We start from the raw sequence: 23,887 nt of genomic DNA, 5'->3' as shown, positions 1-23,887 counted from the left end.
CACCCATCACCACCACACGTGCTGTGTGAGTCCGTCCTTCTCTTAGGAGAGGTGCTTCAGTCTTGTCCCTAATTGGCGCCCAATTATCTGCTGGCTTGGTGGACTTTGCACCGTATTTACGGTCGTACATGAACGGACTCCTAGCACAAGGCTGCTCTGTGTCCAGCTCCAGGTCTCTGAAGTCTTTTTCTATGCCACTGTCCACGGATTGCACTGACACTCTCTTATCCTCACGTTCTCCATCAGTGCCAGTGTGAGCGAAGTCAACAAGAGCCTCCCCTATTTTGTAAGAGGAGAGTTTAGAACAGTGGTTCACACTGCACACTACAGTGGTAAATGTCCTGGATTCAAAATTGTACTCAACATGTACTCAAGTTTACAAACATTTTCAAAAATAACAAAATCATAACAACTCACTTTCCAGACCATTTCTAAAGCAATCTTTAGCTAAGCCTACTTATAAATGTCTTTATTCTATCATCATAATCTTGATCTCACTCAAAATATCACAGCTTCGTCAGCTTGTGACCTTCGCCAGAGATTGTGCTTTCATCCACTGTTTATGCCTACGCGTCCTCTATGTCAGCGGTTCCCAATTTTTTTAGCTTGAGACCCATTTGATGTCTCCCTGGGACCCAAACTAGTGAAAACAGCTGATCTACAAGCTCACCACACGTCCCGGAGCGATGTGTGGTGAGCTTGTACATCTGCTATTTTCGCTACTTCTTAATAGTTTAAAAAATGTATGGAATTTCATTTTTTTTATATTCATGAAATTCTTATGAAAAATGTCAGATTTTTTTAAATGGAAGAATTCAGATTTTTCTTTTTTTTTTATGAAAAAATGTTTTTTTTACTTGCGACCCATACAAATTGGTACAGGACCCACACATGCGTCCCGACCCAGTGTTTGGGAAACAGTGCTCTATTTCACACATACAGAATATCTGTTGTGTTGTTATCCTGTAGCAATCTTTAACTCACAGCATCATCATGAAGTACAATATAGTAATAAAGTTGTTTCTCAAATTAAAGGGAGGGGGGTTTTCCATTATGTAGCAAACGGGATGTAGGCTTTATGTTTTGTACACAGTAATACATACAGTTCACAGTGTGTAGATGGAAATGTTCTTAATGACTCACACAGATCTTCCTCATTGGTCCACAAGAGGAAGTTCATCTGTGGCGTGGGTAAAGGAGTGTTACACAGAGAGCTACGATGCACAGGGGTTGCAACTGAAAAAAGAGAGAGATAACAAAAACAAATACAGCAATGACGCAAAATACAGGCATAAATACAACAAACTGCAAATACAGTTGTACATATTAGCTTTGTGGCATTGAGCTAAAGTTGACTCATTCAAAGTGTATGTACCGGTAACTGAGTTGACAATATCAATATGCAGTTATTAATTAGGGGAAAGAGCAGGCTGTACATTTATTTCATTGTAGAATAATATTGAAGCTTAACACTGAGTATCAATTAACCCACAGGTTTTTCTGCCGAATGTAGTAAAATCATCAAATCCCAATAACCAAATCTCAACTGCCATACAAGCCATTGGTTGAATAATTCATGAATTTATAAAAGCCTCTATTTGTAAGAGACAGCATATTGTGTTACAGAAGCTCTGAACTTTAGTGACCTAACATCTGCAACATATGTTCCTGTTCTTGCCTCATGCATAATAAGAGTACTGTATGAGTGAGGAGAGTAGCACCTCCTCTAGCAGCTGTCAAGATGTCATTGTAGATGACTTGTAGTTTGGTTCGGTACCCCTCACTGCTGACTGCACCGTGCTCAATACTCTGCTCCACCGCTACGACCACTTCTTGGGTGAATTTCTGGACTACATCTTCCTCCAAAGCCTTTAACATACACACGCACGCACACGCACACGCGCACACACACACACACACACACACACACACACACACACACACACACACACACACACACACACACACACACACACACACACACACACACACACACACACACACACACACACACACACACACACACACACACACACACAATGTAATCACCTGTATTCAAGCCCAGGTTTCAAACATTTACCACTGATCCAAAGGAATCCCCCTTATACAAGGGAGATATAGGCTCTGTGCATGACTGCAGTTCTCTTTTCCAGGAGGTGGCATTCCCGTTTCCTGTTCCGGGTCAGTTTCTCATAGCTTCATTTGATTGGCTCACCAGCAGATTTGAACTGGAAACGCACAACACCTTCATTTGTCTTTGAGCCAATTAAATGAAGCTATGAGAAACTAGCCTGTAAACCAGACGAATCTGCCAGAGCTAATGAGAAACGGACCCAGACCAGGAAACGGGAATGCTACCTACTCCTACATGCACAGTCAGTCAGTCAGTCAGGCAGTCAGGCTGACTGTCAGTTAATCAATCATGAACTTATAGATAGTGAAAATTAAAAAACAACTATTTTATCCCCATACACATTAAGAAACAATGTATGTAGACATACAGTACACTTGCTTCATCAATTATTTTGAGTGTCCATTTTTTACAGTTAAATCAACACAAAGGAATTTGCTGTGCAACTGCCCTCATATCCTCCTCTTTCATTCCTCTTCTTACACTGATAGTGTAGGAGCTTTACCTCCAGGGCCTCTGCCAGCAAAGAGCTTTGATGTCCTCTCCCCAGCACTGTCTGCAGAGCATGCAGCACCATTGATCTCTCCTGGGTCAGCGTGTCCCTGGACAAGTTGCCTACCTCCAGATCTGCTCTCACTGCTGCTCCCATTGGCCCAGAGAACACTGCTGGGTCCGCAATCACAAACACCCTGTAGGGTGAAGATGATGGGAAGTGAGTCACCACTCACCAGCAGCACTACTCTGTAAAGTCTGACCATAGACCATAAGACAGCACTAGAGCCAGACCAATTTGGCACACTGCGACGCATTGTGAGCTTGTAGATCGGCTATTTTTGGCAAAGAGAATTGGTGTAGACGGAAAAAGTGGTCAGTTGTAACTCCAAGTCCACTTCTCTAAGACTACAGGGGTTTAAGTGGTTAAATAGTCTTGAATAGAAACTTTAATCAAATCAAAGTTTTTCAAAGTGATTAGAAACCTTTGCACTTTTTGCCAAAATATCATTGAAAACATTGGTAATTGGTGGTCTAGGTCTAGGACTCTACAAAATCGGGATCGACATCAGAACCACAAATCGGTCAGGCTCTGGAAGGCACTAGCAAGCAGCACCACACTGGTCTTCTGAAGCATTAAATGCACCTGGGGCCATAAACTCTGCTCACACCTTGTATTCTACGCCTCTTTATTCCTGAGATGTGATGGATTATCTAATCTCGACCTTGATAATGATGTTGTCGTTTGACCTTTTCAACCCAAAAGGTAATCATCACTTCAGAGCAGGCTACTGAGCATTCCTACTGAGGTTCATGAAAATCCACCCATCGATAACATTGAGTTATTTTGTTATTTTGCATGCATGCAAGCTGGGTAAAAAAATACTCTGTGTACACAGAATGAATTGCTACTCACTTTTCCTGCAAGGGGAAATGTTCATTCTGAATGTTCTGCTCTGCAATTAACCTCCTCTGGTATAGAGCACCTGTGTAAGGGAAGAATTTGTCTAGTAAATTTAGTTGGAACAATGCTGTATGTTCAGGATGGAAGACCAAGCCTGACAACAATCTCATTGGTAGCATCTCCTCCCCCGCTAACCTGATCACTGATCAATCTCATCTCACAGCTCTCCACCACCCCATTCTCCCCCCTTCTTTTCCATGTCTTCTACCTGCTACGGAACAATAGTTGAATGATAAATTATTAGGGTTTAATAGACCTGTAACTGTATTTATTAAGGATTATGGGTTTATATTGCAGCTGAATATTAGATTATTGTCCTGCTGGACACAAGAAGGAGATCTATAAATAATAGTGTTAAATCTGGGTTATCATTCACATGTTACACTCTATCCTTTACTTCCTGATTGGAGGGAGTTTCTAAGACATCCAACAGACACTTGATAGATGCTCACTTTCGTTTGGCCCTCAATCCAAATACTCAGTCAGGGTTATCATTAAATATCTCTCTCTTCCCCTCTTCCCCTCATCCTCCAATCCCTTCATCTCTATCCCCTCGTTTCATGCCTCTGTCCTTCATCCTTAATCTCTTTCGTTTTCTCTCTCTTCCTCTTATCTCTCACCCCATGCTCAGCATCCCCTCACCCATTCCTTCTCCATCATGCTCCATCATCCCTTCTTGCCCTGACTCTGAGAAAATGCTTTAGCAAGTTAACTTAGGTGTCTGAGAAGGTGTTCATGGATGTGTGATACCTGGTGTTGCCATTTCCATCTTAATGTCTCTCAGTTTATTCAGGACCACAGAGGAGTAGGGCTCTGGAAACGTCATCATCTTCCTTAAGCAGTCATAAACCCTCTGACACAGGCTGTTTGGAATGGAATCTGACTGCTGAATTAAAACAAACGAGAAAAAGATAGACCATGGCACTTTTGATTGATTGAATACTTTATTAGTCAGAAATGTAAACAGCACAAGGTACAGTCAGACATTAAGGCTAAAAGGATAACACAATGTCATGTTTTCACATACAGATATCCTTCCACCACCACAATCAAAAGGGAAATATATAGCCCTAATGGACCCAATCCAAATTCCCAAAACATGGGCTGTTGGGTAGAAATATGACACATGGGCTGTGAAAGCAAACCAAACTAACTGAACCGAACCAAATGTGATTACTGTGGCTTACGGGCAAGGCCATAATGAAGGGAAGTAAATGGGACTTACCTGAAGAATCACATAGGACAGAGTGTGTAGCAGTGGAATGACGTGCATCTTGCAATTTGTCCTGTCAGCCTGCAACAATCAAATGTTAGATGAACAAATAATTTTGATAATGTTTTGTTGATGTCTACAGTAGGTACATAAGTTTAGCACAATTACATTACAGTATAAATTACAGTATTTTAATGTTGAAAAGCTGTGTTGGATGTTTTGTGAATGTGAAGGACAAACCTTCTCCAACTCTTTTACCAGCACCCTAATCAATGGTACACTGATGGATGGCTGAGTCTCCAGCTTTTTATGAAGACTCCACCTCAGCATTCCTAAGTAACAGACATTTGGTGACATTTTTAGGTTGATTTAGAGCAGTGGTTCTCAACCAGTGGTCCGGGGACCACCAGTGGTCCCTGAGGGGGTTCCAGGTGGTCCCCAGCTAAATGATGGAGATTTGGTAACCAAATGGACCCTAATACATGTAGATCCTTAACTCTTGAGAGCGTAAAATTAAACCAAATGGACCTTTACGGGTCCATTTGGTTTCATTTTACGCTCTCAAGAGTTAAATTATTGTTAAACATCTGCATTATGTAATTAAATAATTATTATTTTGATCAACGTTTGCCTGTTATCTCTCCTATGGTACCAACATCAATACAGTATGGAATTGCAGGCAAAATCTTATCCAATGACAATAAATTATTCAAAGTTTTGGGTCTGAGAGGCTAAATCTCATCGAACGGTGGTCCGTGGCTCAAATGCCGAATAAATAATGGACCTTGATATGGAAAGGGTTGAAAACTACTGATTTAGAGTATCATAAGCGCTTTCCATGTTAGTTGTACCTTTGTGGAAAGAGGTTTGGCTGTCCATTTCTCTGAGAATGGACTGGACTCTGTGGTACAGGCTAGATTCCACTGTGGGGGACATGTCCACACAACCTAGAGTAACACACCATTGTCGTATTCATTAGCATACAGTAGTACTGTACCATGTCTACAAGTCACAAAATAAAGTTCCAATGCAATCTATACATTACATCTTAATTATTAACCTGACAAACATGTTTTCTCTCCCTCTCTCTCTGGCAGGCTAGGCTGATATACAGTAGGTGCACTGTTTTCTTTTCTTGTTTTTCTTGTTCATTATCAGAGGCGGTAAATGCCAGAGGCGGTAAATGATCAGCTGGCTGTAAAGAAATATACAGCCAGCCGACTGAGCCGAGCCAGTAGTACCTACCTGTTGGGTCCATTCTCCTTTCTTCTTCAAAACCCCAGACAGCAATGATTCCAGTGGATTTTTAGACGTGATAACGGAAATATTATTCCCTAAACTCATGCCTCAAACCCTGAGTGAAAACTTGTTGTTGTTTGTCCGTCCTCCAGAAAAAGGAGGAGGAGTTAAATATGATCTATTTTAAATTATTCTGGTTGACAACAAAGAGTCAGGTGTTTTTATCTGTGTCACTAGACACAAAGCTAGATCATAATTATTGTTTGCATAATCTATACAACAAAACAAGATCCTTGCATGAAAACGCTTCACTGTGTTTTGGATATAGATACCGTTCATTGGTGCAGAGGTGAATTTGGGGAAGTTGTAATAGTGTGTGCACACTTAAAGTGTGCAACAACAAATGTAACTTTTTGCCAAATGAGATGCCAGAGCTGTGAGAAAGTAGAATAAACAGACAACTCGTATATATCTCATAACCCAAATTGAACAGACACAAAGTATTTTTGTAACACTTTACTTAAAGGCCGGGTCTACAATGCATTATAATGCACTTATAAGGCTTCATAATACTAATAAATTATACATGTTTATAATCATGAATAACAACTTACAGTATAACAATGTTTATGAAGTATTTATAAGTGCTCAGTGGAACAGCTCAGTGGAACAGCACATTAAAACTACCGTAACTTTGTATAAAGTGTCTTTAGCTTTGCTTCTCTGTTGCATATTTTATTACAAAACAATTGAAAGGTAAAGGGAAAAAACACCACTGTAGGGCTACTAATTAATATGACGGTATAAATCACACATGACATATGAAATGGAATTATTCAACATGTAAAAAGCCTGTATTTTAGCGTGTACAAGGCCAAAAGCAACACATCTAGGTATTAGCCTACCAATAGATACGATTTATTGTGCTGGGGTTCCGAAAATACTGTATGTCAGTGCTTCATATAAGAGGAAGTTCAAAGCCATTGATATTTTGCAAGAGAATCATTGTCCGACCAGCGACAGTTAAAGGTAATCACATAAACGTTGATTGAAATGTTAATTTCTTTATTGCAACTTTTTTTATTGTTGTCACAAATAAAAATGAAATGCACTGTACAGTGTACAACACTATAGCTCTCAAAACTATTATTATTTTTTACAAAATAAATAGCTTATTTTTATTATTACATATTTCTATGCAGGACAGGTACTAATTCTCAGAACTTACATAGATAGCAAATCAGCAGTGTTATGCTGCTTCCACAGTAGCAACATATTCCTGAGTGAAATGTCTTTCAAATCACTGCTGTATCAATAGCAGGAAAATCCCTGTATCGCTATGTACTGTAGTTACAGTATGTGACCACACAATTTCTTCCTAAATATATTAGAGGTAATGTACAGGTAATGTACAGGTAAGGTACAATGACAACATGCCTACCAAAAAAACACCTACTATACAGTGAATACCTCAAATGATAGCCATGTACAGTGTTAAGTAATATACAGTGTGTAATGGGAAAATGGGACATTTAAGTTTGAACTGTGGAGCCAATTGCTAATCATTAGAGTTCTATTTATGACTGGCATTTTGTGGAAGATGGGGTTTCCTTTGCCATTTCATTTTTCTTTTAGTCAGGTAAAGGTTGTACTTGGATACAGAAATCAGGGAAAGGTGGTACTGAAGCCATATTGATATAGAAACCTTGCCTTTGGGTGGACCCAGGCTCGATACATGAGCTTGTAAATATATCTTGTAAATAATGATTTGTTAGTTTTAAGCTGTTTTATTTTAAACATAAGACATCAAAACTGGACTTGTAATATTATGTTCTTCAAAAGGTGGGTTATCGTCCATTCATAGTATCATATCCTCGCTATGCTCCTTTGCCATTTCCAAGCAAAATGTTGTAGTACTAGTCAGATAAAGGTTGTACTTGGATTCAAAAATCAGGGAAGTAGTACAGAGGGTGAAAGTGAACAAAACCCTCTCCGCAGCATTAACTACTAATGTTGGTGCTCCCCAAGGTTGCGTAAGCTCAGCTGTACTTTTCACCCTTTATACTGACAGCTGTCGTACTGAGGAATGTCTGTCTGAATGTCGCACTGACAAAACAGACCAATACATTCTAAAGTACTCTGACGATACAGTTTTGATTTCCCTTTTGGATAGTTCCAGTGATCCTGGACTGCACCAACACAGAGTAAATAAGGTGGTGGAGTGGAGCGATAACAACGCTCTTATCATTAACACAAAAAAGACAGAGGAGATTGTTTTTGGTGCCCCACTAGAGATACACAGATCCCCCATTACTATTCATAGTGAACAGATCAACCAGGTATGTTCGTATATATACCTAGGAGTAGTAATTGACCACCTTCTGTCATGGAAAGAACAGATTGAATCAGTGGGTAAGAAGACAAAGCAAAGAGTCTATTTCCTTCGCCGTTTGAGATCTTTTGGTGCTAGTAGACAGATTCTTCTTTTGTTTTTCACTTCTGTTATAATGAGTGTTCTTCAGTACTGTAGTACCACCTGGTATGGATGTCTGTCTGTAGCCTTAAAGTCACAACTGCTGCAGCAACTGAACATTTGTTCAAAGATTGTTGGACAGCCACTTCAGAGGCTCTATACAACTACGTATAATGATAGTATGATAAGGTTGGCAAGGAATATCACTTCAAACACTAGCCATGCTTTGTATGGAGAATATAGGTTGCTGCCTTCAGGAAGGAGATACGGTGTTCCTACATACAATAAGGTCAAACTGAAGAGGTCCTTTGTCCATCAGACGACACTGAGGCTTAATCAGGATTTATAGGCCAAGGGTAGGCTGAGAGGTGGACATTGCTCTTGTCTTTGTATGTCTTTATGTATGTATCTTGTATTGTGTTTTGTTTTTCTTGTGTCATGTCAAATGTGTGAACTGTTTATTGTTGCATACATGGCTGCTGGGTCGCAAGACAAATTTCAGTGTGAACTGACAATAAAGTATTATCGTATCGTATCGTATCGAAAGGTGATACTGAACCCGTATTGATATATAACAGAAGACTTCACCTTTGGGAGGACCCAGGCTCGATTCATCATCTTGTACACCTAATTTGACTTACAGTATTCATTAACCCATAGAACATGTATGTGTTTGTCCAAAAACCTGAGAACATAAAAGAAAACAAAAATAGGACTTTTACTAGCAACCCCTAGAGACCATGCCACGCTCTTGCATTTTACAGTGTAGATTGGGGTCCAAGAGATAAAAATGGGGGTCCGTGGTAATGAATATCATACAAGGGGTCCTTGATATTGAAAACGTTCAGAATCACTGTTCTATTGCTCTCAGTCCCAATAACAGTGCAGTGTAAGTCCAGTAGTTTTGTTGCTGTTGTTTCATGGATATGATGCAGAGAAAGAAGTGATGGGGAGGCAGAGCAGAGAGCGGTAAGATGGGTGTAAAGGATGAATCTGGCCAGGTAAAAACTTATAGGACCTCCAGTCTGAACTGCTACCTGGTTTACTGCACAGAGACACCTCACACCTGCACAAGAAACACACCACAGGATCATTGTAGTGTAACTCTACTGCTACATGTGTAGCCAGCATCACACATTGTACTGTGACTGACTGCCATAGTTGCCAGTGTGAGGATTTAAATGACACATTTGCAGAGTTGACTTGAGGAATATTTTGGCATTTTCAATGTATGGAAGTAATGCAAAAATGCTAAATGTAAGTATTTTTTTCTCTTTCTCTCTCTGTATGTATGTATGTGTATATATATATATATATATATATATATATATATATATATATATATATATTTTTTTTTTTTTTTTTTTTTTTTTTTAAACACACACACACACACACACACACACACACACACACACACACACACACACACACACACACACACACACACACACACACACACACACACACACACACACACACACACACACACACACACACACACACACACACACACACACACACACACACACACACACACACACATACACTTTGAACACCACTGAATGAGGCTATGTGACATGTGTACCTGGTCACACTTTGGATAATCTTCTTCTCATCCTGATCCAGACACACGGCAAAGGTCATCCCCTCGCCTCCACCACTGACCTGGACATCGTCCACTTTCACTTCCGATACATGGAGGTGCTGTGTGAGAACGATTCAAGGGGAGAACATTTAAAAAGGGGACACGTTTAGCGGTGAGCTCAAACCTGTGAGTGTACTGTAGCCTATCTCAGTTGATTGACGAGTTACATGAATCTCACCTGGTTGTAGCTCATCTTCGCCCTCGAGGACTGTCTCTTCAAGACCTGTGTAATTGTCAGCTGCAGACTATTCATCCTTGAATCTGTGGATAACAACGTATGCCACAATGTAACTGAGTTTAAACAATAATATATCGTAGCGTTTCTTAAATGGGGGCATGGTACGTTAAATAAAGAAATGTACTAACACAACTGTTATTGAATAGAAATAATTATTTATTTGCTGTTAAGCTGTTTTATTTTGAATATATTGACATCAAAACTGGACTTACTGAAATGTTATGGCCACAGTTAATGATATATCTGCTCAGGGGGCAACTCTTTCACTCCATTTCTTGTTTGCAATATTGTAATCTTCAAAAGGTGGGTTATCATTCATTCATAGTATCATATCGGCTCTGTGGGGTGGAAACCTCATATGTCCAAAACTGTTACTTTTCAGGATTTCAGGATAGCAAAAGTAGCAGATCTACAAGCTTCGAGCTCTGTTACTTTTGCTACTTTTGTGATCAAGAAGGGCAAACACAAAAAGTTAAAATATGGAGATAAGGGGTTTCTGCCCGACAGCAACGATATGCTCACTATGGTTTCCTTTGCCATTTCTAAGCAAAATGTTGTAGGTAAGGTGGTACTGAAGCCTAAAATGCTTGCATAGGTAAGGCTGTAGGTAAAAATGTTGTAGGTAAGGTGGTACTGAAGCCTAAAATGCATCTGCACTACTTCTTTAATTAAGTAATGCAGAACAATAATGCTTAAAATGCCACTGTTCTAACGTATCCCTAGGACAAGGACACACAACAGCACTACCACAGTTGACAAAATAGTCTTCGAGCGTCATGATGCAAATGTTTGACGTTGCAGTTGATTTGTTTTGAGACAGCAGCCCAGTGAAGATGACATTAGACAACAACGAACAACAAGCACAGTTATAGTTCATATAACAGATGCCTTTGAAGATGATGAGGACAATTATTTTTTACTCAGCCGGGGCAGCAAGCGTGAAGATGGAGCAACGTACCTGGCTGCTCGGGTTTCAGACAGCCATTGTAAAGGTTTATCGACGTGCAAACCACATCTGTCTCCATCCGCTCGCCCCTCCCACTCACAGCCACCTGGATGGAACGCAGAGCGGAAGACGGCAGGTTTTAAAAAGTATTATCTGGGCATCTCAAGCTTATTCAGTCAGAGGAGGAACAATGGTTACCTTGTTGTAGGAAACATGTAGTTTTAAAGGCACTGCGTCACGGTCCCCGACAATGCCGAACCTCTTACTAGCAGCACCTATAAAGAAAATACAATATACATCAGTGTGTGTGTGTGTGTGTGTGTGTGTGTGTGTGTGTGTGTGTGTGTGTGTGTGTGTGTGTGTGTGTGTGTGTGTGTGTGTGTGTGTGTGTGTGTGTGTGTGTGTGTGTGTGTGTGTGTGTGTGTGTGTGTGTGTGTGTGTGTGTGTGTGCGCGTGAGTGTGTGAGTGTGTGCGTATAGGTGCGTGCGTGTGAGTGATACCCACCCATCGCCATGACAGCTCTTGTTCCAGCGGTGTGTCCCAGCTCCAGAGAATGAATAAACACCTCCTTTCTCTTCTCTCCTCCTGCTAAGGTCAGCTGTAAAAAAGGGGGGGGGAATACAATATTTATGTGTGCCTGTCCACCTGGGTGTGTGTGTATACATATACAGTATATTCTTTATGCTGTGTGCATGAATTTCCATTCATGAATGTATCTGCAGCTGTACACACATGTAGGTATGTGAATAATACATTTGTGTGTGTGTGTGTGTGTGTGTGTGTGTGTGTGTGTGTGTGTGTTTGTATTACTATACTAGTGAGTGGCATTGTGAGGACAATTTCCTTCATCCTCGCAAGAGAAAGGGTTCTTTTATGGTTCAAACGTTTTTAGGCTTGAATTATATTATTACACTGTGTGCATGTGTGCATGAGCGTGAGCGTGAGCGTGAGTGTGAGTGAGTGAGTGAGTGAGTGAGTGTGAGTGTGAGTGTGAGTGTGAGTGTGAGTGTGAGTGTGTGTGTGTGTGTGTGTGTGTGTGTGTGTGTGTGTGCGCGCGCGACTGTTCGTGTGGCATTTGTGCTTCACCTCAGCCTGGTAGAGCTGCATTAGAACCGGTTGGTGTGCATTTCTACAGTAGTACAACAGCAGGTCAGCCAGCAGGGGAAGACTTTCTGCACTGCTACTGCTGCCCAACGAATCCTCATCCACTTTACACGTCGTCTAGGAAACAACACAAAACATAATTCATAAGCGACTTTGGGTACTAAGAAAAGCGCTATATAGGTGTGATGTTTTATTATTCATTATAGGTAGCATATTCAATTTGTATGTACTGTATCTTTTTTTAATTACTGAACACTGCCACTGTTGACCGTGTCAACATTAACAGGTTGCCTCAGAAGACGAGTACAAATATTATTTTGTATAGTTACCCTGCCCACAGTCATGCATGGCAGGGTATCACTCCTGTTCCTGTAAACAAGATAACTTGAAAACACATGCATAGATTCAGAATGTCGTGAAACTTGGTGGAAAATGGAAATCATCTCTAGGTTTGAAGACATGAATTCACTTTTGGGTTGGAAAGGTCAAGGGCAATATTGAGAATGAAAGCATGGATTCACATGAAACTTGTTAGAAACTTGTAGTGTGTTGTGTTTCCCAGAGTATAAAAGTAACTTCGACTACATTTTATTTTAATTTACTGGCTATTTGAAAGTCTCTGTTCGTATTGGTAACGTTGGATTTGTTGGCATGATGTCAGTCATGTAATTTTAGTTTGTCTGTCATAAAGCCGTAGAGGGGCCTCTTGTCTCTTACCCATAGACTGTAAAAAATATGGACGAAGGGAGGCCCATTGGTCTCTACAGACCGCTTTGAAGCCACTTTTTCGGCAATTAAATTAAAATCCGCTATCTTTTGAATCTTGGACCTCTAATTTACTAAACGCGTGTCATGATGATTTCAAAAAGACTTTAAACTAGCGATTGAAAACATAGTGTTTATGAAAATGTTAACTAAGACAATAAAATAAAGTGTAAAGTCCGGCCAAAACCTTGTTCACTTGTATTGAGAGTAAATTGTTCGGCAGCCTGCACTGGCTTGCAGGAGGTGAAATAGCAACATCTGCTGGGCCATTAATAGAAACTGCATGCCTTAAGAGAATCAGAAAGTGGGCTTCAAATCCAGCTGAGATGATTTGGTGCCCGCTCTTACCACAATAGAAACTAATCTTTTCACGTGTCGTGGGGTTTGTTAACATACAAGTGTAGTTAGGGGTCTGTAGCTCAGGTACCTGACAGAGGACATCAGAAGACAGACTGAGCAGACCGAACACGTTGCGGTCGTACCAGGAGTCAATCCTCCCCACCAGTTGAGCTAAGTCTGTAGTGTTGCTCTCCTGAGAAACTCCATTAGACTCCTATCAGGAAAGATAAAAACCAACAGTAACACTGTACATTAGTAGTAAGAAGGTACAGTAAGAAAATACAGGAGCAATATTTTTGTACAGTCACTGCTCTTTATAAAAAAGGCAGGAAGGACAATGTAAGTAATCACAGTCCCGTATCTATTGTAAGTGTTCTTAGTAACATCTTTGAAAGAGTTCATTATGATGCAACGGAATTAAGTCATTTTATTTTACGATAACTGATACTGATAACTGATAACGCGGGAGTCTGTGCCCGCTAGAATGCGCTAGAGTCTAGCAGCTAGACCCCTGGGAGATGGATTGCTGAGGTGGTACCATCAGCTCCCAGTACTTACCGCACGACTTGCCACACCCAAGCCGTGCTACTCATATGCTGAGTAGGCAATGCCTGGGATTGAACCCATGACCGTGTGGTCTAAAGGCGAGAGCTCTACCGACTGAGCTACCCGGACTTTGGTGAATTGTATTTTGAAGTTATCAAATAAGATGAAATAAACCTCTATCTACAGTAGATGTGTGAATATGTAGCTCATCACATCACCGACCTTTCCACCTCCTGGACCTTTCCTCTTGGCGGGGAGGAAGTAGAATTGCAGTCTGCACATCTTGGTTAGTCGACGACACCTAAGCTCCTTCTGCTGAAGGTCACTGTATGCCCTGGCCAGCCTCCCGGCCTCCCTGGTGCCCCCGAACACCACCACTCTGAGCAGGGTGGAGACCTCCACCACACCTCCCCCCTCATCACAGCTCAGGATGGGCCTTCTGCGGACACACACATGCTTCTGGGGAGAGAGGCAATCGGTGGGAGGGGAGGGCGCAAAGGGTCTGCTCGGGGTGCGCTGAAGATTTCTCTGCAGGGACATGGAACGTTTGCACTCGGCCCCCACCTTGCCGGGGTCCCCGTAGCCCATGCTCACAGCGCGGCGGCAGATGGCGGGGCTGCGGTGGTTCTTGAACAGCTGGGAGAAACGATCCGTGTTCAGCAGCGACCGTGACTTCTTCTTGGGCTTCCTGCGGTGCCGTACGCCGTCGCAAGTCTCCTCTGTGTCGTCCCCGAAGTCGCTGTCCACGCCCGAGGACTCAGACTGTCGCGCTGACGGCACAGACCAGCTGGACGACAGAGAGTAGTTGGAAAGCATGGAGTCTCTGGAGAACATGGAGTCTCTAGAGAGCGTGGAGTCTCTGGAGGACACAGTGGAGACGCGGTGGTTTAGGAGTTCGCCCTCCACCTTCCTCCCCTCCGCTTCCTCATCGTTGTTCAGCTCGTTGTGGTTATCCTCATGGTTTTCGTGTTCGCCCTCTGCCTTCCTCCCCTCTACTTCTTCTTCGTCGTTTGGCTTGTTGTGGTCATCCTCGTCCAGTTCGAAACAGTCTGGCAGCTCACTGGCGAGGATGTCACTTAGATCATCTGGATGAACGTGAACAGATGGAGTTAGAAATCAGGACACAGGACAGGTTGACAACAGGATACACAACAGAATGAAGAGGCATCTTGGAATTAAAAGAAAATATGGGTCTAGACGAACAGAAAACATTTCAAAGTGAAATAGGAGCTAATTACCAAAGTTGTCTTTCCCCCAGGACGACACGTGACATCTAGCAAAGGGCAGCGCTAACGTCGCAACATCCCCTAATGAGAAGAAGGCGATACTGTCATTCACAAAGCACTGCTATCTGTGGGTCCTGAAATTCAATCAACTTTATTAATCCCACAAGGGGCAATTAGTTTGAGACTTGTGTTTCCAGACCACCATATTGCATATTTCAGCCTGTTTCCTCTCACTCTTACCAGGATGTGAGCTGCCATTGGTAGTAGAGGGGTCTAACAGGCCCTCCATGAGCCTGTCCATGCTGTGGAACAGACTGTCCCTGGTTATCTGGGAGTCTGGGACTGCTGTAGATGCTGCTGACTCCAGGGTGTCTGTTATTGCTGAGAGAAGCTGCTCCAACTCCTCACTGCTTTTAGACTGTAAGATGAACAATTTATAGGAAGCTCTGTTTCATAATATTGATCACCACACGCGCTGATCAAAGTTAAATATATAAAATGATGTAATAATACATAATGCAATAAATTAGAAATAATATAATATTGCAATAAAACAAAATGTGTTTTTGTTTATTGGTTGATCACTGGTAATTGTACACAAGGAAAAAGCCTGTTGAATACATTTTTTATTAAAAATATGTTTGATTTAAAACAAAATCGGATGCATACAAAAGAGACTGATCTGAGGTGCATGGTTTGTGGTATAATGGGATGTGTGTCCTGAAAGTGCATGCACCGTGTGGTCGGCATGTGAAGCATTGACTGTTCTTTCGCAGCACCAGGTTCAAAAGTGTTTCTGATACTTATAATGATGCATATCGTGGTATGGGAGTGCTGGTTGGTCCACCCACCTGCAGTGTGCTGTGGAGTGTGTGGAGGGGGTGCTTTGGACCGTGCACAGCCTGGAAGGCATGTTTGATCAGGCTGACAGTGATGTCTTTCTGGGAGTGACTCATCCTGCTGAGCTGCTCAGAAACTGACCTGAACTCTGGGGGAACGTCCTCATCTGGACTCAAAAGCAACACCGTTCTGGAATAGACACACGCATGCATGTCACGACGCGCGCACACACACACACACACACACACACACACACACACACACACACACACACACACACACACACACACACACACACACACACACACACACACACACACACACACACACACACACACACACACACACACACACACACACACACACACACACACACACACACAAAAACAAAAACAAAACAAGCTGATACAAAAACGTTGTTTAACCACTTAAACTCTATATACTTGACCGGGGTCCCCCAGGGGTCTAAACTTCTGACCCCTCCTTTCATAGGCAAATATTTGCCTATTATGGCATGCCCAGATGTCATTTGGTTAAAATGTGAAGTATTCCTAATTGACTGTTATTAGAACTTTAATCAAGGCCTGAAGTGACTTACATCATTTTAGGACACTTGTTGTCAGTGGCTAAACCCTGCTCCTCCCTCACCAGCCTCAGAAAGGATATACCTAGAAGGAAAACAGAGTGACAATGAGAATATTCACTGGCGCATTCATTCCAACCAAATTTGATTAGTACTACTTTGCAGGCGAACAGCGCCTCCGTGTGGTAATAAGCTTTGCCAGAAAATAGTACACACAAAACATATTGTATTTTCACCAATTGTTGGTTCTAAGTCTAACCAGTAAAGGACATCTCTCAACAGACAGGGCCATTAGTCATCATCATCACAGCGTTACCTGGTGCTCTGAGCTCCTGGCTAATGATGAGGAGGAGGCGTTTAGCAGCGGAGCTGTAAGGTATCGGCCAGGACAGGAAGTTGTGGAACAACAGGTAGGCTTCCTGCAGCAGCCCACAGTCTGGACTCAGGTAAGGAGCCTGGAGGTGGACACACAGTTTGCTTCCAAAATGATTTTCCGCCCAAATTCCACAACTTGAGAAGCATGTTGTAACATTTCAGAAATACCAAGTGATGACTAGCAGGCTTTGTGTCTGGGTAGCTCAGTCGGTAAAGCCCACGCCTTTGGACCACAAGGTCATAGGATCAATCCCAGGCACCACAAACTCAGTGTAAGAGTACCACGGCTTAGGTGCGATAAGTTGTGCGGTAAGTACTGGGAGCTGATGGTAGCTGTTGCACTCCACCTCAGCAATCCATCTCCCAGGAGTCTAGTGCATTGTAGACACCCGCGTTCTCGGCTGATACCGACAATAAGCCTTTACGACCTACTTACTTACTTACTTAGCGGTTTCCAACCACTCATTTATTTCTTTTTAATAGTTAAAGGGAATTTTCATTTTCAAACTTGTTTGGGGTCATTTTAACATCTACTCAGGCTTTTGTTAGTACCGTGTTAGATTAATTGAAAACACTCACCCTTGGTTCTGGTGACTGATATTGGCCTTCTAATGTGTGAGGGGCTGTGTTTTTTCAATTCCTTTTTTCATTTACTTTTTAATAATTTTTGGGGTAAATGAAGAAAATAAAATGCAATAAAGACATTAAATAAAATGAGTGAAAAATCATGGCCCCTCACGTATTAGAAGGCCAAAATCAGTCACCAGAACCAAGGATGGGTGTTTTTGATGAATCTATCATGGCTAAAAGTTTGAATGGTAAGTTACAATGGGTTTATCTAGGGCGTGTCTGATAAAATTAATATCAAATATCTAAATACCGAATCAAGCAACTTAAAAACTGTCTAGGGTGCACACAAAAGCCTGAGTAGATGTTAAAATGACCCCAAACATGTTTGAGAGGGAAATATCCCTTTAAGAGGGAGCACTTTGGAATGAAACTTAGTGTCTTTGTCCATACATGTGCTAGTTCCTTTGGAGTGTTTAATGATGGGATGATCCACAAACACTCACTTTCATAAGAGTTGAAGAGAACAAGAGGGTGAGAGGAACCACTTGCTCATATTGACACTGCTCCAGTACCTGAAGAACACAGAGGGAGGTTAGGTTACACCACTGAGACACATCATTACCCTGCCCGCAGCCATGTGTAAGTCTGCATGTCAACTACTACATGGCTCCAGTAAAGGCAGGCAGGTTTTATGGATGAATGAATGGATAAATGATCAGTTGATTGCCCCAAAGACATGATTAGATTAGTTTAGATATCCTTTATTGTCCAGAAGGGAATCACATACAGTAAATAAGTAAACACTGCAGTTAAAAGACACCACAGTGTTAACTTTTGAATATTTTGGGGGTTGAAAAGTCCAACGGTCACGGCCAAGATCAAGGTCAAAATCGAGAAGATTTGTGGGAATGATCAGTAGGCTGCTTTTGGGTCGAGCTTTCACAGTCATGCCAAGGTCAAAATGACATACTGTAAACTGCTTTTTGTATGGTTAATGTGTAATGCTGAATTCACGCCATGACTGGTATTCTGCTTCTGCGTACTGAGAAAGTGACGTGGTTCCATGCTTTATGGCAGTGGTTTTCAAAGCGGGGATTATTAAATTATCATATATTTTTTTAAGAGCGAAAATAGCGGCAGGATGCAGAACTAACAAAAAATAACTAACGAGATAAAGTGGCAACCTATCAAAAGCTTGCTGTGGCCTGAACTTTGTGTGAACTAGACGTACACGCAAAAGTGACCTGGATGTTATTTTAACACAAAACGTCATTTTATCATAAAACCACCTAAGCAACCACTATTGCTGTTGGTGTGAATTCAATGATTCACTGATGTCACCGTCCAACTTGGTGGAAATGATCAGTAGGCTGCCCCGAAGAGGTGGTTAACTTTTGGGTCGAGATTTTAAGGTCACAGTCAAAATCTAAATTAGGGGTGCAACAGTTAATTGAACTAATTGATTTAATCAATTATACATTTTAATAAAATAATGGATTTTCAAATAGAAATAGAAATAGGCAGAACTACACGCTCAAGTGAGTTTGTAGATCAGCAATCAGCAGAATCTGTCTTGAGAAATTATTGATACACTTGTATAACACATTTTAAATAATTATATAATTAAAAACACGCTTCTCAATTATTCGATTAATCGAAAAGGTAATCGATAGATATGTTGGTGTAGGTGGTGTAGTGTTCATGTTTCGTTCTGTGTATTAGACTGTGTAATGATGTGTGTAATATGCAAAGGACTTTAGGCTTTGAGGCCTTCACCTCTCTTGTTTTCCTCAGAATTTGCTGTAGAAGGATGAGGAAGTTGTGGGCATCTCTCTTGACCAGTTCCTCCAAACACCAGCGGTTTAAGCACAGGCCAGCTAAACGGAGTGACAGAGGCACATCATGTGGGTTAAATACACACAACCTCTTCTACTTCTCCTTTTAGGTTTCATTTTGAGGACATCCACAACATTTAGCTCTGACACAGGCTAGTATATAATTTATAAAGCATAATCAAAACAAAAGAGTTGTGAAAGTGTTTGAGAGAAAGGTTATTCTTTTCTCTCGGGGCTGTAGCTAAGCTTCCTTCGTTATTCCTCAGTATTTCAAGAGCGACTTCTTCTTTTTTTTTCCATAACCCCTATGCCCTCTGTCTTCATCCCACAGTCTGTGTCACTACTCTCAATTCCCATTTAGATCTTGTCACAAGACGCAATTAGGGACCAAATGTTTCCAAATAGTTACATAACTATGGAAGTGAGTTTTACACTTGAGTTACATGAGTGAGAATTGGTTTTGTCATTCAATCAATATTCAGAAGCACAATGGCAGCAGCTAAGTTTACCACGATCTGTACAAAATGCTTAACTGTTTCCTAAACTTGCAACACTGTCCTTAGTTTGACACCATTCAGGCACAAGTTGAAACAAAGGAAATTTGTACTTCTATGGTAAGGACAATAAATGAGGTCCGGGTACAACTGTGAGTGTGAGTAATATAACAAAAGCCTTTATTTAGAAGGCAGAGACAACTTTAAAAGCACTGTTGCATGTCAATGTTGCATCTTTCTCAGGGTGCTCTAATACCAGACAAACAATTACATATAGCCCATACAGTATGTGGCCAGAGTGTGGGCGCTACACCTGTCTACATGAGATATAGATCTCTAACACCATGTTATATCAATAGGTGTCACTGTGTACACAATTGTAACAGCAAATGAAAGGATTCACCATTCTTTCTAGACATATTGTATATAAGTCAAATAATACTTATATTATTTTACTTAATAGGGCATTCAAATACCATTTTATGAGTGGGTTTAATCATCTCTACACCTATAACACATGCTCACTGTAGCAATATGAAGCTTTCTTGTTCTTGAATATTGTTCCTGTAACAAGCAAGCAGTATACATAATAAGGCTACGTAAGCTCAGGGGTGATACCTACCGTTAAAGAGCTGTTTGTCAGGAGAGTCACAACCCAGACCAAAGAGGCAGCGATCGAGGGCATGTTTGATACGATCTTCTGTGCACGAGCTCATCTCCATCTCAGATCATCTACAGAAGCATCACATGCACCCACACTTTACAGAAGAGCCAACATGGTCCCAAATCCTAGGTACTCTGTGTTCTAAAAGAAAAAAGATATCTATAAGGTATCTCAAAAATACAAGCCTTACGTTTATGCCACTAGAGATACAAACACAAATGCCCATAGCAACGATGCCAGGGGAAAGAGTTTATTCTGCCACTTCCTACCAAACCAGTGAGTCATTGGCTGGGTGAGGGTTCCGGAGATGAGCTGGTTGAAAAAACAAAAACTGTCACAACTTCCCCTTTTTCCATTCTTAAAAATGCTCATGTGTGACAAAGATCTGATATGATTCAGAGCTGGGATGTTAATGAAGAGCAGAAAATTAGGAATTTGTGTCCCAGCAACAGTAGTCGCCGGGTAGTATCAGATCTTGTGCTACGTGCTGTAATCAGCAGAACAAAAAACAACAAATAAACAGAAGACACCAATAACTGAGTCCCACTTAAAATTCTGAGATTGTTTCAACAGTGTGTAAATCTCCCTTGGTCGGGGGGGAATCCCCTTTAGGAGGACGGTAGAAGTTTGATTCCCTAATATGTCATGGTCATGGTTTCAAAACCAGGTGACTGCCCATATCCACTGAACAGTGAACTAAACTTTGCTAAATGCTAGACAGCACATAACAAAACCACACTGGATGTTGCACAGCATTCAAATGTGTAACTGAGTGACCACACACAACAACATGAACAAACAAGGAAACTGCTGTTGCAGTGGAGGCTATTAAAAATGTATTATGTATTTAAGAGGGGGGAACTTTTGAGAATCGTACTCGTGCCTTCCTGGCTACTGCTTATTGTAATTCCTCCCAACAAATGTGAGATTCTGAAGGAGCACACGTCCCCTGGGACTGAATTGAATCAGGTCCCTCTGGAGGAGAAAGAGACTACCGGTGGCACAGTGTTCCCTACAGTATATTTAGCCAACAAGACGTGTTTATGTGCACAGAAAGGAAGCTGTCATTGTGAACAGCTGTGGGCCAGAGACGGCCCTGTCACAGAGACCAGTTAAACATGAATGGGAAACTGGGGTCATCTGTGTTGGCCCAAACAGGAAACCACTGTCCCAAAGTAAAAAGGTAGTGGATGACACTAAAACAAATTGAAATTGTGCTGTTGTTATTGGTTGACATGGCTACCATTCATACATAGTACAATTCTCAGTATAATTTAACTCTTGAGTGTACAAATGTAACCAAATGGACCCGCAAGGATCCCTTTGGTTACATTTGTACACTTTCAGAGTTACAATTGAATAAATTAACACTGAGGACTTCTGAGGATACTGTATATTAAAATGAATTTAGCATTATATTAAAACACATTTAAATGGATTCCTGTGAAAAGCTTGTATAAAGTATTTAAGGTCTTCTCCTAGTGTCCTGAAGTGTCTCAACAACGCATCAGACATGAATCATAGTCACTCATTTGTTTTTGGACATTTGGAGGACAAATGAAAGGTCGGAATCTGTTGTTTGCCGTTCTGTTTCCCTATAGCATCCATATTCTGGGGTGAACATTTGATAAAAATAGCACATCTACAACCTCACAACGTGATGTTTTGTGAGATTATAGATCAGCTATTTTTGGAAAAGATATTTGGTGTAGATGGAACAAAGAAGGGGCCTAGTATACTGTAGACCGCTGGGGGACTGGCTGTCAACAAAGTCCAGTATAGGTTTAAGTAGTTAAACACGCATCAACTTTTGCTGGGCTTTATCCAGAATAATAAGCAATGCAGCTATCACCAGTGATGAAAGACAAGTTGTCAAAACAAGTTGAGAGTCACAATAAAGATGAACTGAACTGAATAGGCATAGATCGTGCTATGTATTTGCCTAACAGCAGCATTGAACAAAATATGTTTTCCAAAATGAATTTTGTTCTGATATGATATTTTCACTTTGGCATTCTGGGAAAGATACAGTACAATAATATACAATTCTTAGTATTGTCTCACAGGGCTTACAGTATTTAAAGCATAAGCAAAACGTATACCACAGGCAAAGCAGTCGAGTTTGCTGACTTGTGGAGTGACTGGAGTTTCCAGTTGATCAAACCGAGGGACATAAATGGCTCAAGGTGTACAATGACCTTGACAAGGAGTTCTATGAGCAGTACACTTCCATGTAGGCTATACCCACATCACCCCAACTTAACCGAGCATAAGGGCAATTGTCTGCTGAGGAAACAGGTGTCTCTCTATTGTACCCATGTTGTTGGTCTATCCTGCAGACAGAATGACACACGCTGATCTCACTGTTGTTTTACAAGAATAAGATAAAGTATTAGGCCGTTTACAAAGGAGGTGAAATAAAGGTGGAGAAACAGTGGTGTGACACCACTACAATTATCTTCTATCACTGGTTCAGATATTTTACAAAGACTTTCCATTAAGTAGAGGTAATCCGATATACTGTAGGCTAGATGCATTTTGGGAACACTACCCCTCAGCTAAATTGGTATTTTAGTGCACCAGTTTAATAGTATGGCATTAGGCTGATATACAAGTTATGTTATGAAAGCCTGAAGGGATGTAAAACCTTTTATTTGAGCATGTTCATTTCACAACTGGCACATCACAGGAACAGTGTGTGACCAAAAAACAAAACAAAAAAAAACATCTTGTTCTTAGAAATCCTTGTGACTAACTGAAGATTGCAAAACAGAGAAGTGATGCACAAACTGACCCTCAGGGTACAGCCTGTCTGATACCAGGGCAGCATACAACAGAGGCAGTATAGACATTTAAAACAAACAAACACACACACACGCACACGCACACGCACACACACACACACACACACACACACACACAGCGAAGCATAAATAGTTGTTAATGTAATCCTTACCTGTGTAATTCTTAGCTGGGTCCTGGGGCATTAGTATTGTAGGCTATATTAGAGGACATAGCTGCAACATGTCAGATGCAGCCCAGCTGACTGAGACTCACCAGTGAAGGGTGAACAATACAACAACCACATCCTCCGCTCCGCAAAAATAGATCCTCTTAAAGCCAAGACGAGTGAGCTTATGTAGCAAAACAGGAACTGAATGATTCTTATGCTGACTTTAAGGGACTGTAATTGAGTGTGTGGGAG

The 23,887-nt window shown here is 41.3% G+C and overlaps 2 protein-coding genes across 5 annotated transcripts in view; both read right to left on the bottom strand.

Moving 5' to 3' along the window:
• pik3r6b (phosphoinositide-3-kinase, regulatory subunit 6b) overlaps window positions 1-6,182 on the bottom strand; it is a 10,627-nt gene extending 4,445 nt beyond the window's left edge. The window contains exons 1-10 of one of the 2 annotated variants that reach the window (XM_084071298.1): window positions 6,046-6,182; window positions 5,652-5,747; window positions 5,041-5,132; window positions 4,813-4,881; window positions 4,338-4,473; window positions 3,540-3,609; window positions 2,637-2,820; window positions 1,722-1,869; window positions 1,144-1,236; window positions 1-279 (exon numbers count right to left, since the gene is read on the bottom strand). The exon at window positions 1-279 is cut by the window's left edge and continues 46 nt beyond it. In XM_084071298.1, the coding sequence (XP_083927424.1) occupies window positions 1-279; window positions 1,144-1,236; window positions 1,722-1,869; window positions 2,637-2,820; window positions 3,540-3,609; window positions 4,338-4,473; window positions 4,813-4,881; window positions 5,041-5,132; window positions 5,652-5,747; window positions 6,046-6,058 (1,180 nt within the window). In that variant the 5' untranslated portion in view covers window positions 6,059-6,182. The remainder of the gene's footprint in view (window positions 280-1,143; window positions 1,237-1,721; window positions 1,870-2,636; window positions 2,821-3,539; window positions 3,610-4,337; window positions 4,474-4,812; window positions 4,882-5,040; window positions 5,133-5,651; window positions 5,748-6,045) is intronic. The other variant, XM_084071299.1, reaches the window with a different exon arrangement.
• A 3,245-nt stretch (window positions 6,183-9,427) lies between these two features.
• Window positions 9,428-23,798, bottom strand: LOC311056424 (phosphoinositide 3-kinase regulatory subunit 5-like). 3 transcript variants are annotated; one of them, XM_084073022.1, is made up of 18 exons: window positions 23,639-23,798; window positions 20,641-20,823; window positions 19,466-19,566; window positions 18,193-18,261; window positions 17,061-17,199; window positions 16,760-16,829; window positions 16,173-16,350; window positions 15,562-15,739; window positions 15,334-15,402; window positions 14,318-15,180; window positions 13,638-13,763; window positions 12,428-12,562; window positions 11,846-11,939; window positions 11,540-11,616; window positions 11,354-11,447; window positions 10,336-10,418; window positions 10,098-10,216; window positions 9,428-9,578 (listed from the first exon to the last, which is right to left on the bottom strand). In XM_084073022.1, the coding sequence occupies exons 2-18, from the start codon at window positions 20,738-20,740 to the stop codon at window positions 9,431-9,433; spliced, it is 2,643 nt and encodes an 880-aa protein (XP_083929148.1). In that variant the 5' UTR covers window positions 20,741-20,823; window positions 23,639-23,798; the 3' UTR covers window positions 9,428-9,430. The 3 variants fall into 3 exon arrangements, with proteins under 3 accessions (XP_083929148.1, XP_083929149.1, XP_083929150.1); XM_084073023.1 differs by having other exon boundaries at window positions 20,641-20,814; XM_084073024.1 differs by having other exon boundaries at window positions 20,641-20,752; window positions 23,643-23,798.
• Between the last annotated feature and the right edge of the window lie 89 nt (window positions 23,799-23,887).

This window comes from Gymnoscopelus microlampas (genome assembly GCF_963454915.1).
Source record: "Gymnoscopelus microlampas genome assembly, chromosome: 11".
Taxonomy (NCBI): domain Eukaryota; kingdom Metazoa; phylum Chordata; class Actinopteri; order Myctophiformes; family Myctophidae; genus Gymnoscopelus; species Gymnoscopelus microlampas.
Note: the sequence above shows the minus strand (reverse complement) of the source record. Positions and strands in the feature narration are given on the sequence as shown.